A 12481-nucleotide genomic window follows, 5' to 3' on the forward strand; every position below is an offset into this window, starting at 1 on the left:
GGGAAGAACAGCATGGGAAGAATCTAGAAACCATGTGACCTAAGATTAAGAAACAGCTGTAGGAACTGAAAGTGTTTAGCTCAGATGTGACTAAGGGGTATCAATTGGTGTCTTCAAGTATTGTGGCTGTCGTAGATAAGAGAATGAAAAACACAAAAAAGAAAAAAGGAAAAAGTTTTAAAAAGAGAGAATGAAGTAATTTAATTACACTAGAGCCTAGGTGTAATGAGAAGTTAGCCAGCAGGCAAATTTAAATAAATATTGAAGGGCTGGGCACTGTGGCTCAGGTCTGTAATCCCAGCACTTTGGGAGGCCAAGGTGGGTGGATCAGTTGAGGTCAGTTTGAGACCAGCCTGGCCAACATGGTGAAACCCCATCTCTACTAAAAATACAAAAATTAGCTGGGTGTGATGGTGGGCACCTGTAATCCCAGTTACCTGGGAGGCTAAGGCAGGAGAATCACTTGAACTCAGGAGGTGGAGGCTACAGTGAGCCAGGATCACACCACTGCACTCTAGCCTGGACAGCAGAGCGAGACTCCATCTCAAAAATAGAAAATACAAAATAAATAAATATTGAAAACAAATTCATGGCCTGGTGTGGTGGCTCATGCCTATAATCCTAGCACTTTGGGAGCCTGAGGGGGGTGGATCACTTGAGGTCAGGAGTTCGAGACCAGTCTGGCCAACATGGTGAAACCCCATCTGTACTAAAAATACAAAAATTAGCCAGGTGTGGTGGCATGCACCTGTAGTCCTAGCTACTTGGGAGGCCGAGGCAGGAGAATCACTTGAACTCAGGAAGTGGAGGCTATAGTGAGCCGAGATGGAGCCACTGTACTCCAGTCTGGGTGCCAACATGAGACTCTGTCTCAAAAACAAAACAAAATGAAACAAAAACAAATTCATCTAGTAACAGGACAATTTAGGAGAAGGTAAACTCCGCACGACTTAACTTCTCTATGCATCAGTCTGTCATCTGTAACATGGGTACCTGCCCCCTGCCATGGCTGTTGTGAGGAATTCAGAGATGTCTTTGCCCTCCAATGTATGACATACACATCATCAAGGTAATCAAGGTCAGGCGCATGGCTCATGCCTATAATCCCAACACTTTGGGAAGCCGAAGCAGGATTGCGTGAGGCTAGGAGTTCAAGATCAGCCTAAGCAACATAGCAAATCCCCTTCTCTACCCCCCCCCAAAAAAAAAAACAAGCCAGGTGTGGTGGCACCTGTAGTGCCAGCTCCTGGCGAGGCTGAGGCAACAGAATCGCTTGAGCCCAGGAGTTTGAGGTTGCAGTGAGCCATAGCCATGATTGTGCCACTGCACTCTAGCTTGCACTTTAGTGAGACCTTGTCTCTAAAATAAAAAATAAATAATAAACAAATTAAATATTTCAATGAATATATTCAAAGTTTATTTGAGTAGGTTAGATTAAAAGGTTTTTAATTTTCTTCTCAGATTTTCTGACTCTATGTGATTGTCCTGAGGCCAAATTAAGCCTTAAATACTGAGATGTCTAAAAAGTAATATAAGCTGGGTGCAGTGGCTCATGCCTGTAATAGAAGCACTTTGGGAGGCCGAAGCAGGTGGATCACTTGAGGTCAGGAGTTCGAGACCAGCATGGCCAACATGGTAAAACCCCTTCTCTACTAAAAATACAAAAATTAGCTGGGTGTGGTGGTGCACGCCTATAGTCCCAGCTACTTGGGAACCTGAGGCACAAGAAATGCTTGAACTGGGGAGGTGGAGGTGGCAGTGAGCTGATAAAGCATCATTGCATGCCAGCCTGGGCAACAGAGTGAAACTCTGTCTCAAAAAAAAAAAAAGTGTCAAAACAATAAATAAAATAAAAATATATAGGGCCGGGTGTGGTGGCTCATGCCTGTAATCCTAGCACTTTGGGAGGCCAAGTCAGGCAGATCACGAGGTCAAGAGATCAAGACCATCCTGGCCAACATGGTGAAACCCCATCTCTATTAAAAACACAAAAATTAGCTGGGCATGGTGCTGTGCGCCTGTAGTCCCAGCTACTTGGGAGGCTGAGGCAGGAGAATCACTTGAACCTGGGAGGCAGAGGTTGCAGTGTGCCGAGACCAAGCCATTGCACTCCAGCCTGGTGACAGAGTGAGACTCTGTCTCAAGAAAATAAATATATATGTGTGTGTGTGTGTATGCATATATATAATTATATATATTATATGTAGGAGTTAGGGGAGAATATGAAAACATTGTGTGTGTGTATGCATATATATATTTCACACACAATGTTTTCATATTCTCCCCTAACTCCTACTTATCCTTCAGGTCTCAGCTATTTCTGGCAAATACCTTCTCTGGCCAGTCTAAATTATGTCCCTTTCATTTACTCTTCTCCCTCATGGTATATTTCTCTTTTCCTTCATAGTACCATCACAACTCAAAATTAGCTACTTTTATTTATTGAATCTCTATCTCCCCCACTAACTATAAACTCAAAGTTCAATAACCAGGTCCATTTTGTTCATAGCTCTATCCCCAGTGCCTAGAACGGTGCCTAGAACATAGTAAGCACAATATTTTCTAAACAAATAACTTCACTGACCTGCAAAATATCAGTTTAACACTCATGTAGTCTATTTGTCTTCCTCAAAAAAGTTAATCTCTTAATTACTAAATGGTTCAGCCACTTTGGAAACAGCTCGGCAGCTTCTTAAAAAGCATACGCTTTGCCACTCAGCCCAGTAATCACTTTCCTAGCTATTTACACAAATAAAATAAAAACATCATTACATACAAAACTATATGTGGACATTTATAGCAGCTTTATTAATAATTGCCCCAAACTGGAAACAACTAAATGCCCCTCAGCTGGGAATGAATACACAAACTGTCATACACCCATTAAAAAGGAAGAGATTACTGATACACGCAAAATGAATGCATCTCAAATACATCATGCTAAGTTAAAGAGGCCAGACTCGGCTGGGTGCGGTGGCTCAGGCCTGTAACCCCAGCACTTTGGGAGGCCAAGATGGGTAGACCACCTGAGGTCAGGAGTTAAGAGACCAGCCTGACCAACATGGTAAAACCCTGTCTCTACTGAAAATACAAAAATTAGGCAGGTGTGGTGGTGGGCACCTGTGGGCCCAGCTACTCAGGTGGCTGAGGCAGGAGAATTGCTTGAACCTAGGAGACGGGGTCTCACTGTTGCCCAGGCTGGAGTACAGTAGCACCATCATAGCTCACTGCAGCCTCAGCCTCCCAGGATGAAGTGATCCTCTTGCCTGAACCCCCCAGAGTAGCTTGGGACTACAGGTGTGCACGACCATGCCCAGCTAATTTTTATTATTATATATATACTTTTTTGAGATGGGGTAGCTCTCTGTCGTCCAGGCTGGAGTGCAATGACGCAATCTCGGCTCACTGCAAGCTCCGCCTCTCGGGTTAATGCCATTCTCCTGCCTCAACCTCCTGAGTAGCTGAGACTACAGGCGCCCGCCACCACGCCCGGCTAATTTCTTTTTTTTTTTTAGTAGAGACGGGGTTTCACCGTTTTAGCCAGGACGGTCTTGATCTCCTGACCTCGTGATCCACCCACCTCGGCCTCCCAAAGTGCTGGGATTACAGGCGTAAGCCACCGCGCCCAGCATTTTTATTTTTTGAGAGTCTTGCCCTGTCACCCAGGCTGGAGTGCCCTGGCAAGATCTTGGCTCACTGCAACCCCTACCTTCCAAGCTAAAGGGATTCTCCTGCCTCAGCCTCAGTTGGGACTATAGGCATGTGCTACCACAGCTTGCTTTTCTTTTGCATTTTTAGCAAATCTTCTGGCCTCAGCCTCCCAAAGTGCTAGGATTCGAGGCACTGCGCCCAGCCTTTCGTTTTTTGTTTTTTTTTTTTTTTGAGATGGAGTCTTTCTCTGTCGCCCAGGCTGGAGTGCAGTGGTGTGATCTTGGCTCAGCCTCCTGAGTAGCTGGAACTACAAGCACCCGCCACCACATCCAGCTAATTTTGTATTTTCAGTAGAGATGGGGTTTCACCATATTAGCAAGGCTGGTCTGGAACTCCTGACTTTGTGATCCCCCCACCTCCGCCTCCCAAAATGGTGGAATTACAGGCGTGAGCCACCACCTGGCCTGCTTCATTTTCTAATATTCCTTGCTTAGAATTATTGCAACATTAACGTTTATCTTTGTTGTCACTGTCTCCCATAGAGCCCACAAAACTAAACCCTGAGATCCATAGGCCTGCTAAAAACAGTCCCAAAGTAAATGACAAAAATGTTTAATTGCAAATAATTAGGTAAGAGAAAAAGGACATTTAAGTATCAGGGTAGTTCGAGCTCAATGAAATCTTTTAGAATTACACTAAAAAATAAATGGTAAGTTACTAAGTTTGGAACTCCGTCTCAAAAAAAAAAAAAAAATCACGAAGATAACGCAATGCTAAAATCTGCCTATCAATGTAAACTGTCAACATTCTCCACTAGAAAGAACTGAAACTGGGTTGAGGTTAGCAGGTCTGAACAAATCGCGTCCCACTAAGAGCACATGGGTTCTTCCTTGAGTCACTGCCGACGTCCTGGTACATCTGAGATTTGAAAGATAAATATCAGATTAACTGGGAAAGATACAGTACAGGCAGATCACTTGAGCCCAGGAGTTGACCAGCCTGGGCAACATGGCAAAATACAAAAATTAGCCAGGCATGGTGGCAAAAACCTGTGGTCCCCGCTATTCAGGGAAGATCACTTGAGCCCAGAAGTCAGGGATGCAGTTAGCCATAACTTCCACTCCAGCCAGGGCAAGAGTAAAACCCTGTCTAAACAAAAAAACCCAAGCACTACCTTGAAATCAACTGAAGTTAGTTCTCACTTTTGAAATCCACTCCAAAATTTTTAACCAATTCCAACATAGTAACTGTTAAAAGAAATGCCACTTCATCTTAAAGCTTAAAATTCATTTATTGTTGTGAGCAAGTTTGTAATGAATACCAGCAGGTGGTGGTCAAGCCACAGTTATCTAAGACACTGGGTTTCACAGAGGAAGTTAATCTCAGTATGCAAGTGAACTGACTCATTCCTGTTTCCAGTGGGAACAATTTTTCAGTTAAATCTTGCTTCCTTGCATGTCAACACAATTCTCTACAGGTAAATCTTACAGGTGTCAACTTTCATTATCAGGGCATCTATTGGCCATCTATTAAAAGCCTTACCTGTCTTTTCTACTGTCATCCAGCAAATCTTAGACAATTTACTTGTGTAAACATTAAATAAGATAGCAAAGAAACTAAGGACAAAAATCTCTATTTCAATTTAGACTTGATACCTCAGAGCACTGGCTGATGGGAAGGCATTTTATCTAATTCAGACTTAAATGAGGGTAAAGGATAACATTTCAAGTTACAAGCTTGTCTATGGCCAATTCAAGAACCTTTGAATCTTGAGTAACACACATTGCCAGTCACTTTAAGAGGCCTTGTCTCTTGGGCTGCTTTAACTCCTGCTTAGCATGTAACACATGTCCTGGCCAGGCATGGTAGCTCATGCCTGTAATTCCAGCACTTTAGGAGGCCGAGGCAATCACCTAAGGTCAGGAGTTTGAGACTAGCCTGACCAACATGAAAAAACCTCATCTCTATTAAAAACACCAAATCTGCCCATGCCTGTAATCCCAGCTACTTGGGAGGCTGAAGTAGAATTGCTTGAACCCAGGAGATTGCAGTGAGATTTTGCCATTGCATTCTAGCCTGGGCAATAAGAACTCCATCTTAAAAAAAATATTTAAAAAACCATCACACAAAAAACATGTCCTTTAATTTTACCTATCCTTCAAACTTAAGCTTATAAAAGGTCTTATTTTAACCTTTTATAAGCTTAAATTTTATATAATTTATAAATTATAAAAATTATAATTTATATAATTTATAAAATTTATAATATAATTTTATATAATTTATAAAATTATAAAAGGTTATAATTTTCCTTTTATAACCACACAAAAAATACCTTTAGACACCCTTACATATGGGAAGTCAGGCACAGTGGCTCATGCCTGTAATCCCAGCAGGAAGATCATGGAAAGTGTTTTTCAAATGCACAAATGCTTAAAGATTCAGGAGTAAGTGGGCTATTACTGACACCTGTTAAGCCTATTACCATGTAGTTTCATTGCTAGTGACCAAAGTAGACAAATTGCTACTTATCAAAGCATAAAAGGTATTAGACTCTGCAGAAAATAAATGTAGATTAGGCTGTCCAATTTTATAGCTACTTCAAATTGCCATCTTTTTCTATTAGAACCTTGTTCCTATTCTGAATAGCACTCAATAAAACTTGTGAAGCCATGAAACTAGCATAAAGCTTACTCCACTGACTTCAAAATGGATCCTTCCACTCATAGGGTGTGCACTAGCCACTGCACTTAAATTTATATCATGGCAAATAGTCAACTTTCACTGCCCAGTCATTTTAACCTACGTTTCAAAATGCACATCCCAGTAATCTGGAAATATTGTTTCCAAAGATTCACTTAACGTTGGTTTAATGACATGAAGCTTTCTATGCAATACAAGGACTCATAGCATTTGGCCTGCTTTAGTGACAGGCAATCAGTAACATGCTGCATCTCTCCAGTGTTGTAATCAAAGCAAACCTCCCATAGCTTAAAACGAGATTCCTTCCCCTTCCAATTATGTGGGGGGAAAACAACCCTATCTCCACCCAAAAGTGTTAACTCAAGAATTACATTTTCAAGAAGTTTCCAGATTCATAAAACCAGAATTAGATGTCTTTCACCTAAATGTCTCGGTGTTGACCAAAGGAACACACAGGTTTCTCATTAAACTTTTTTAATGGGTCTCAAAATTCTGTGACAAATTTTTGGTCAAGTTGTTTCCATTAAAAAGTACTGATTTTAAAAACTAATAACTTAAAACTGCCACACGCAAAAAAGAAAACCAAAGTGGTCCACAAAACATTCTCCTTTCCTTCTGAAGGTTTTACGATGCATTGTTATCATTAACCAGTCTTTTACTACTAAACTTAAATGGCCAATTGAAACAAACAGTTCTGAGACCGTTCTTCCACCACTGATTAAGAGTGGGGTGGCAGGTATTAGGGATAATATTCATTTAGCCTTCTGAGCTTTCTGGGCAGACTTGGTGACCTTGCCAGCTCCAGCAGCCTTCTTGTCCACTGCTTTGATGACACCCACTGCAACTGTCTGTCTCATATCACGAACAGCAAAGCGACCTATTAAAAAAAAAGTTAATTATTACCAAAAGTACTGTTCAGTTGTATTTTTCATCTTTAACACAACTTATTTACATTTAAGTAGTCATCCTTACCCAAAGGTGGATAGTCTGAGAAGCTCTCAACACACATGGGCTTGCCAGGAACCATATCAACAATGGCAGCATCACCAGACTTCAAGAATTTAGGGCCATCTTCCAGCTTTTTACCAGAACGGCGATCAATCTTTTCCTTCAGCTCAGCAAACTTGCATGCAATGTGAGCCGTGTGGCAATCCAATACAGGGGCATAGCCAGCGCTAATTTGGCCTGGATGGTTCAGGATAATCACCTTGGAAAAAAGATTTGGGTTCAGTGCAAATCCAAAGTCTCAAATCAAATGACTTTAGCTTCTGCAATAAGTTAATGTTACTTTAAATTGTTACCTGAGCAGTGAAGCCAGCTGCTTCCATTGGTGGGTCATTTTTGCTGTCACCAGCAACGTTGCCACGACGAACATCCTTGACAGACACATTCTTGACATTGAAGCCCACATTGTCCCCAGGAAGAGCTTCACTCAAAGCTTCATGGTGCATTTCGACAGATTTTACTTCGGTTGTAACGTTGACTGGAGCAAAGGTGACCACCATACCGGGTTTGAGAACACCAGTCTCCACTCGGCCAACAGGAACAGTACCAATTCCTAAAAATATTTACAGCATACTAAATACCTATGAAGGCAGACAGTACTCTATCAACTCAAATTCAACTTTGTTTACAGCCAACTTACCACCAATTTTGTAGACATCCTGGAGAGGCAGGCGCAAGGGCTTGTCAGTTGGACGAGTTGGTGGTAGGATGCAGTCCAGAGCCTCAAGCAGCGTGGTTCCACTGGCATTGCCATCCTTACGGGTGACTTTCCATCCCTTGAACCAAGGCATCTGAAACACAAGCATGCCAATTTGTGTAAGCATGAAATCGCCATTCCCAGAGCTTTTTAACAACGGTCTTGAAAGCCACTTACGTTAGCACTTGGCTCCAGCATGTTGTCACCATTCCAACCAGAAATTGGCACAAATGCTACTGTGTCGGGGTTGTAGCCAATTTTCTTAATGTAAGTGCTGACTTCCTTAACAATTTCCTCATATCTCTTCTGGCTGTAGGGTGGCTCAGTGGAATCCATTTTGTTAACACCAACAATTAGTTGTTTCACACCCAGTGTGTAAGCCAGAAGGGCATGCTCTCGGGTCTGCCCATTCTTGGAGATACCAGCTTCAAATTCACCAACACCAGCAGCAACAATCAGGACAGCACAGTCAGCCTTTCAAGAAAGCAAAGACATATCCCTGTCAACTCTCCAAAGGACAAAACCAGTGTACAAAACAAGCCTTTCGGGATAAAGAAACCTAGAATTATTAATCCCACCAACCTGAGATGTCCCTGTAATCATGTTTTTGATGAAGTCTCTGTGTCCTGGGGCGTCAATGATAGTCACATAGTACTTGCTGGTCTCAAATTTCCACAAGGAGATATCAATGGTGATACCACGTTCACGCTCAGCTTTCAGTTTATCCAAGACCCAGGCATACTTGAAGGAGCCCTTTCCCATCTGTAAGGATTAAGAGTCGTTACTTGGTTACTAAAACACAAACTCCAGCTTCAATTTCCTTGCCCCCAGCCTTTAATTGGCAGTTTCCACTTTACAACTGCAAGTCCAAAGTGATTTTAGTCACTTCGATAGGGTTACAGAAGCAACCAAAAAGCAGACTTTTTTAAGTAGGATCTTAACTATTAACATCCAAATCTAAACTACTCACTAGCAATACGATTACAGAAGTCACCAAAAGCAAAATGATTTCATAAGTAAGGTCTTAACTATTAGCATCCAGATCTAAACCACTCACTAGTTCTGGGGAATCACCTAATGATTCTGCTGGTAAAACTCATTTTAGTCGACCTTTCTCTTTCTGGTATTAAACATACCTCAGCAGCCTCCTTCTCAAATTTTTCAATGGTTCTTTTGTCGATGCCACCACATTTATAGATCAGATGGCCAGTAGTGGTGGACTTGCCCGAATCTACGTGTCCAATGACGACAATGTTGATATGAGTCTTTTCCTTTCCCATTTTGGCTTTTAGGGATAGTTTTCACGACACCTGAAATGGAAGAAAAAAACTTTGAACCACTGTCTGAGGCTTGGGAATAAGCCAAGATCCAAACTCAAAAAGGGCAAATTCCAAGGAGAATTACATCAAGTGCCAAGCTGGCCTAACTCTTCAGTCTCCACCCACTAAGTGTGGGGAAACTCCATCGCATAAAACCCCTCCCCCCAACCTAAAGACAACGTACTCCAAAAGCTCATAGAACTAATCGAGGTGCCTGGACGGCGCCCGGTACTCCGTGGAGTCACATGAAGCGACCGCCGAGGAAGGAAAGGCCCTTTTCCTTTGTGTGGGTGACTCACCCGCCCGCTCTCCCGGGCGCCGCGTCCTCCATTTTGAGCTCCCTGCAGCAGGGCCGGGAAGCGGCCATCTTTCCGCTCAAGCAACTGGTGCCGACCGGGCCAGCCTTGCCGCCCAGGGCGGGGCGACACACGGCGGCGCGAGGCCAGGCACCAGAGCAGGCCGGCCAGCTTGAGACTACCCCCGTCCGACTCTCGGTGACCGCGCTCGCAGGCCCCGCCTCGCCGAACATGTGCGCTGGGACGCACCGGCCCCGTCGCCGCCCGCGGCCCCAAAAACCGAAATACCAGTGTGCAGATCCTGGCCCGCATTTACAAGACTATCTCGCCAGAAAAAAAGCGTCGCAGCTGGTCATCAAAAAATTTAAATGGCTAGAGACTTAGCGAAAGCAACGAGGCAGGCGCGAAGGTGCCACCAGATTCGCACGCGGCGGCCCCAGCGCCCAAGCCAGGCCTCAACTCAAGCACGAGGCGAAGGGGCTCCTTAAGCGCAAGGCCTCGAACTCTCCCACCCACTTCCAACCCGAAGCTCGGGATCAAGAATCACGTACTGCAGCCAGGGGCGTGGAAGTAATGAAAGGCACGCGAGGGCCATAGCCCGTAAAGAGGCCAGGCCCGCGGGAACCACACACGGCACTCACCTGTGTTCTGGCGGCAAACCCGTTGCGAAAAAGAACGTTCACGGCGACTACTGCACTTATATACGGTTCTCCCCCACCCTCGGGAAAAAGGCGGAGCCAGTACACGACATCACTTTCCCAGTTTACCCCGCGCCACCTTCTCTAGGCACCGGTTCAATTGCCGACCCCTCCCCCCAACTTCTCGGGGACTGTGGGCGATGTGCGCTCTGCCCACTGACGGGCACCGGAGCCTCACGCATGCTCTTCTCCACCTCAGTGATGACGAGAGCGGGAGGGTGAGGGGGCGGGAACGCAGCGATCTCTGGGTTCTAGGTTAGTGGGAGTTTAACGACGGTCCCTGGGATTCCCCAAGGCAGGGGCGAGTCCTTTTGTATGAATTACTCTCAGCTCCGGTCCGGGCGGGTGGGGGGGGGGGTGGTGACGGGGAGGCGGCTTGGAAGGGACGCGCAGAATCTTCCCTCTACCATTGCTGGCTTAGCCCCAAAGGTTGTATTGAGATTAGGGTGTACCTTCGCCCCTCAATCAGCCTCCTGTCCTCAGCCTTGCCACCTCGCTAGTCCGGGACAAATCCCTAGAGCGTCTTCCTCTGCGGGTCTCAGCCCAGCCCCGGGTTGGCTCTTCCTCTGCTCCGGCTTCCGCGCCCCTCCCGTGTGGCAAGGAGTACCAGGCCCGGGGACCCCGAGGGGCTTGGGGCGAAGGGTCGGGACTGGGGGCCTCCTTAACGGCTCACGGACTTGCGAGAGGTTCGGCTCGATGGCCGTGAAAGCGACGAATCTGCTCCTGTGCTGACCTCTTAGCTCCTTCCATTCAAAGCCAGCTGCTTTTATGGAAGCCCGTAACACGTCATCTCCCCCCTGGTACTCCAGATGTCCAGGCTTTCAGTTTAGAATAGACTCAGTCCTACAGTTAGCTTTAGATCTAATTCTAGTTTTGTTACGCCAAAAAGTTCTTGCGAGTGTGTGTGTGTGTGTGCCTCATGGTACTTTTTAAATTAAAAGGTGTACAGTCATTTGATTGCCAACATAAGGAACCTAAAATGCTTTCAGATTTTCCACATGATCTCATGTAGAGACTAAGATCTACAGCATCAGCAAGTTTATCCACCCAGTTTCCTAACCCCAACACTTGCTATGAAGTCACAGCTTCTCCTATTTAAATAAGTGCCTATTATATTTAAATAAGTGCTGTCGTTTTCTCTCATCCTATAGATTGTAACTGCATTTTAGCATAAATCTAGGGCAAGATTGGATGAGCTTGGCCTTTTTGGATGGCTATCAAGGCAGGCCTTGGGAAATGCTCCTCTGAGGAAAGAAGAACGTTTATTTTTAATGAGCTAATTACTAGATCATTATGTTTCTTCTTCCAGCTGTAGAATATCACTGCCCAGCTTCTCGAACAAACTTATTTATTAACAAGTATTTGAGAACCTACTATGTGGCCAACGCTAAGTACTGTGGAGTTCCTTCTGGAGAGGAAACCACAATCAAATTGGAAGAGGAAAACAAGTTGGGAAGCAGTTAAAGGCAAACGCGCATGGTGCTTTCTTGGTTTCTATATCTTTGTAGTATAGTTTTTCTAGTCCTTTCAGTTTTCACAGTCCACTTTTTTTTCTTTCTTTCTTTGTTTTTTTTTTTTTTTTTTTTTGAGACGGAGTCCTACTCTGTTGCCCAGGCTGGAGTGCAGTGGCGCGATCTCGGCTCACTGCAAGCTCTGCCTCCCGAGTTCAAGCGATTCCTCCTGCCTCAGCCTACCAAGTAGCTGGGACTACAAGCGCGCCTCACAAATTTTTGTATTTTTAGAAGAGACGGGGTTTCACCATGTTGGCGAGGCTGGTCTCGAACTGCTGACCTCAAGTGATCCACCCGGCTCGGTCTCCCAAAGTGCTGGGATGACAGGCGTGAGCCACGGTGCCCGGCCACAGTCAAAGTTTTTCCTCAAGCCCCTGTGATTGCGGATAATAATAAACGCTTTATAAGTACCTTACACAGAATGTTTTTTAAAATATCACGCAAGGAATGACAAAATTACATGAATCCTTGATTTATAAATCTAATTTATAGATTACCTAAGTAATCTATTGTGCAACACAGACTGGGTGTTCTGAATGTTGCGATAGTGGCCGAGACTTTCATTAGGTGAAAGGAGATCTCAATTCTCGCGTTTAAGAAC

The 12481-nt window shown here is 44.6% G+C and overlaps 1 protein-coding gene across 1 annotated transcript; it reads right to left on the minus strand.

Moving 5' to 3' along the window:
• Positions 1–6811: 6811 nt before the first annotated feature.
• On the minus strand, positions 6812–11108 carry EEF1A1 (eukaryotic translation elongation factor 1 alpha 1). The gene is made up of 8 exons (XM_054492995.2): positions 10313–11108; positions 9193–9366; positions 8639–8818; positions 8234–8530; positions 8000–8150; positions 7656–7912; positions 7327–7561; positions 6812–7231 (listed from the first exon to the last, which is right to left on the minus strand). Exons 2-8 carry the CDS (start codon positions 9334–9336, stop codon positions 7107–7109), a joined length of 1389 nt encoding a protein of 462 aa, XP_054348970.1. The 5' UTR covers positions 9337–9366; positions 10313–11108; the 3' UTR covers positions 6812–7106.
• Between the last annotated feature and the right edge of the window lie 1373 nt (positions 11109–12481).

This window comes from Pongo pygmaeus, chromosome 5 (assembly GCF_028885625.2).
Source record: "Pongo pygmaeus isolate AG05252 chromosome 5, NHGRI_mPonPyg2-v2.0_pri, whole genome shotgun sequence".
NCBI lineage: Eukaryota > Metazoa > Chordata > Mammalia > Primates > Hominidae > Pongo > Pongo pygmaeus.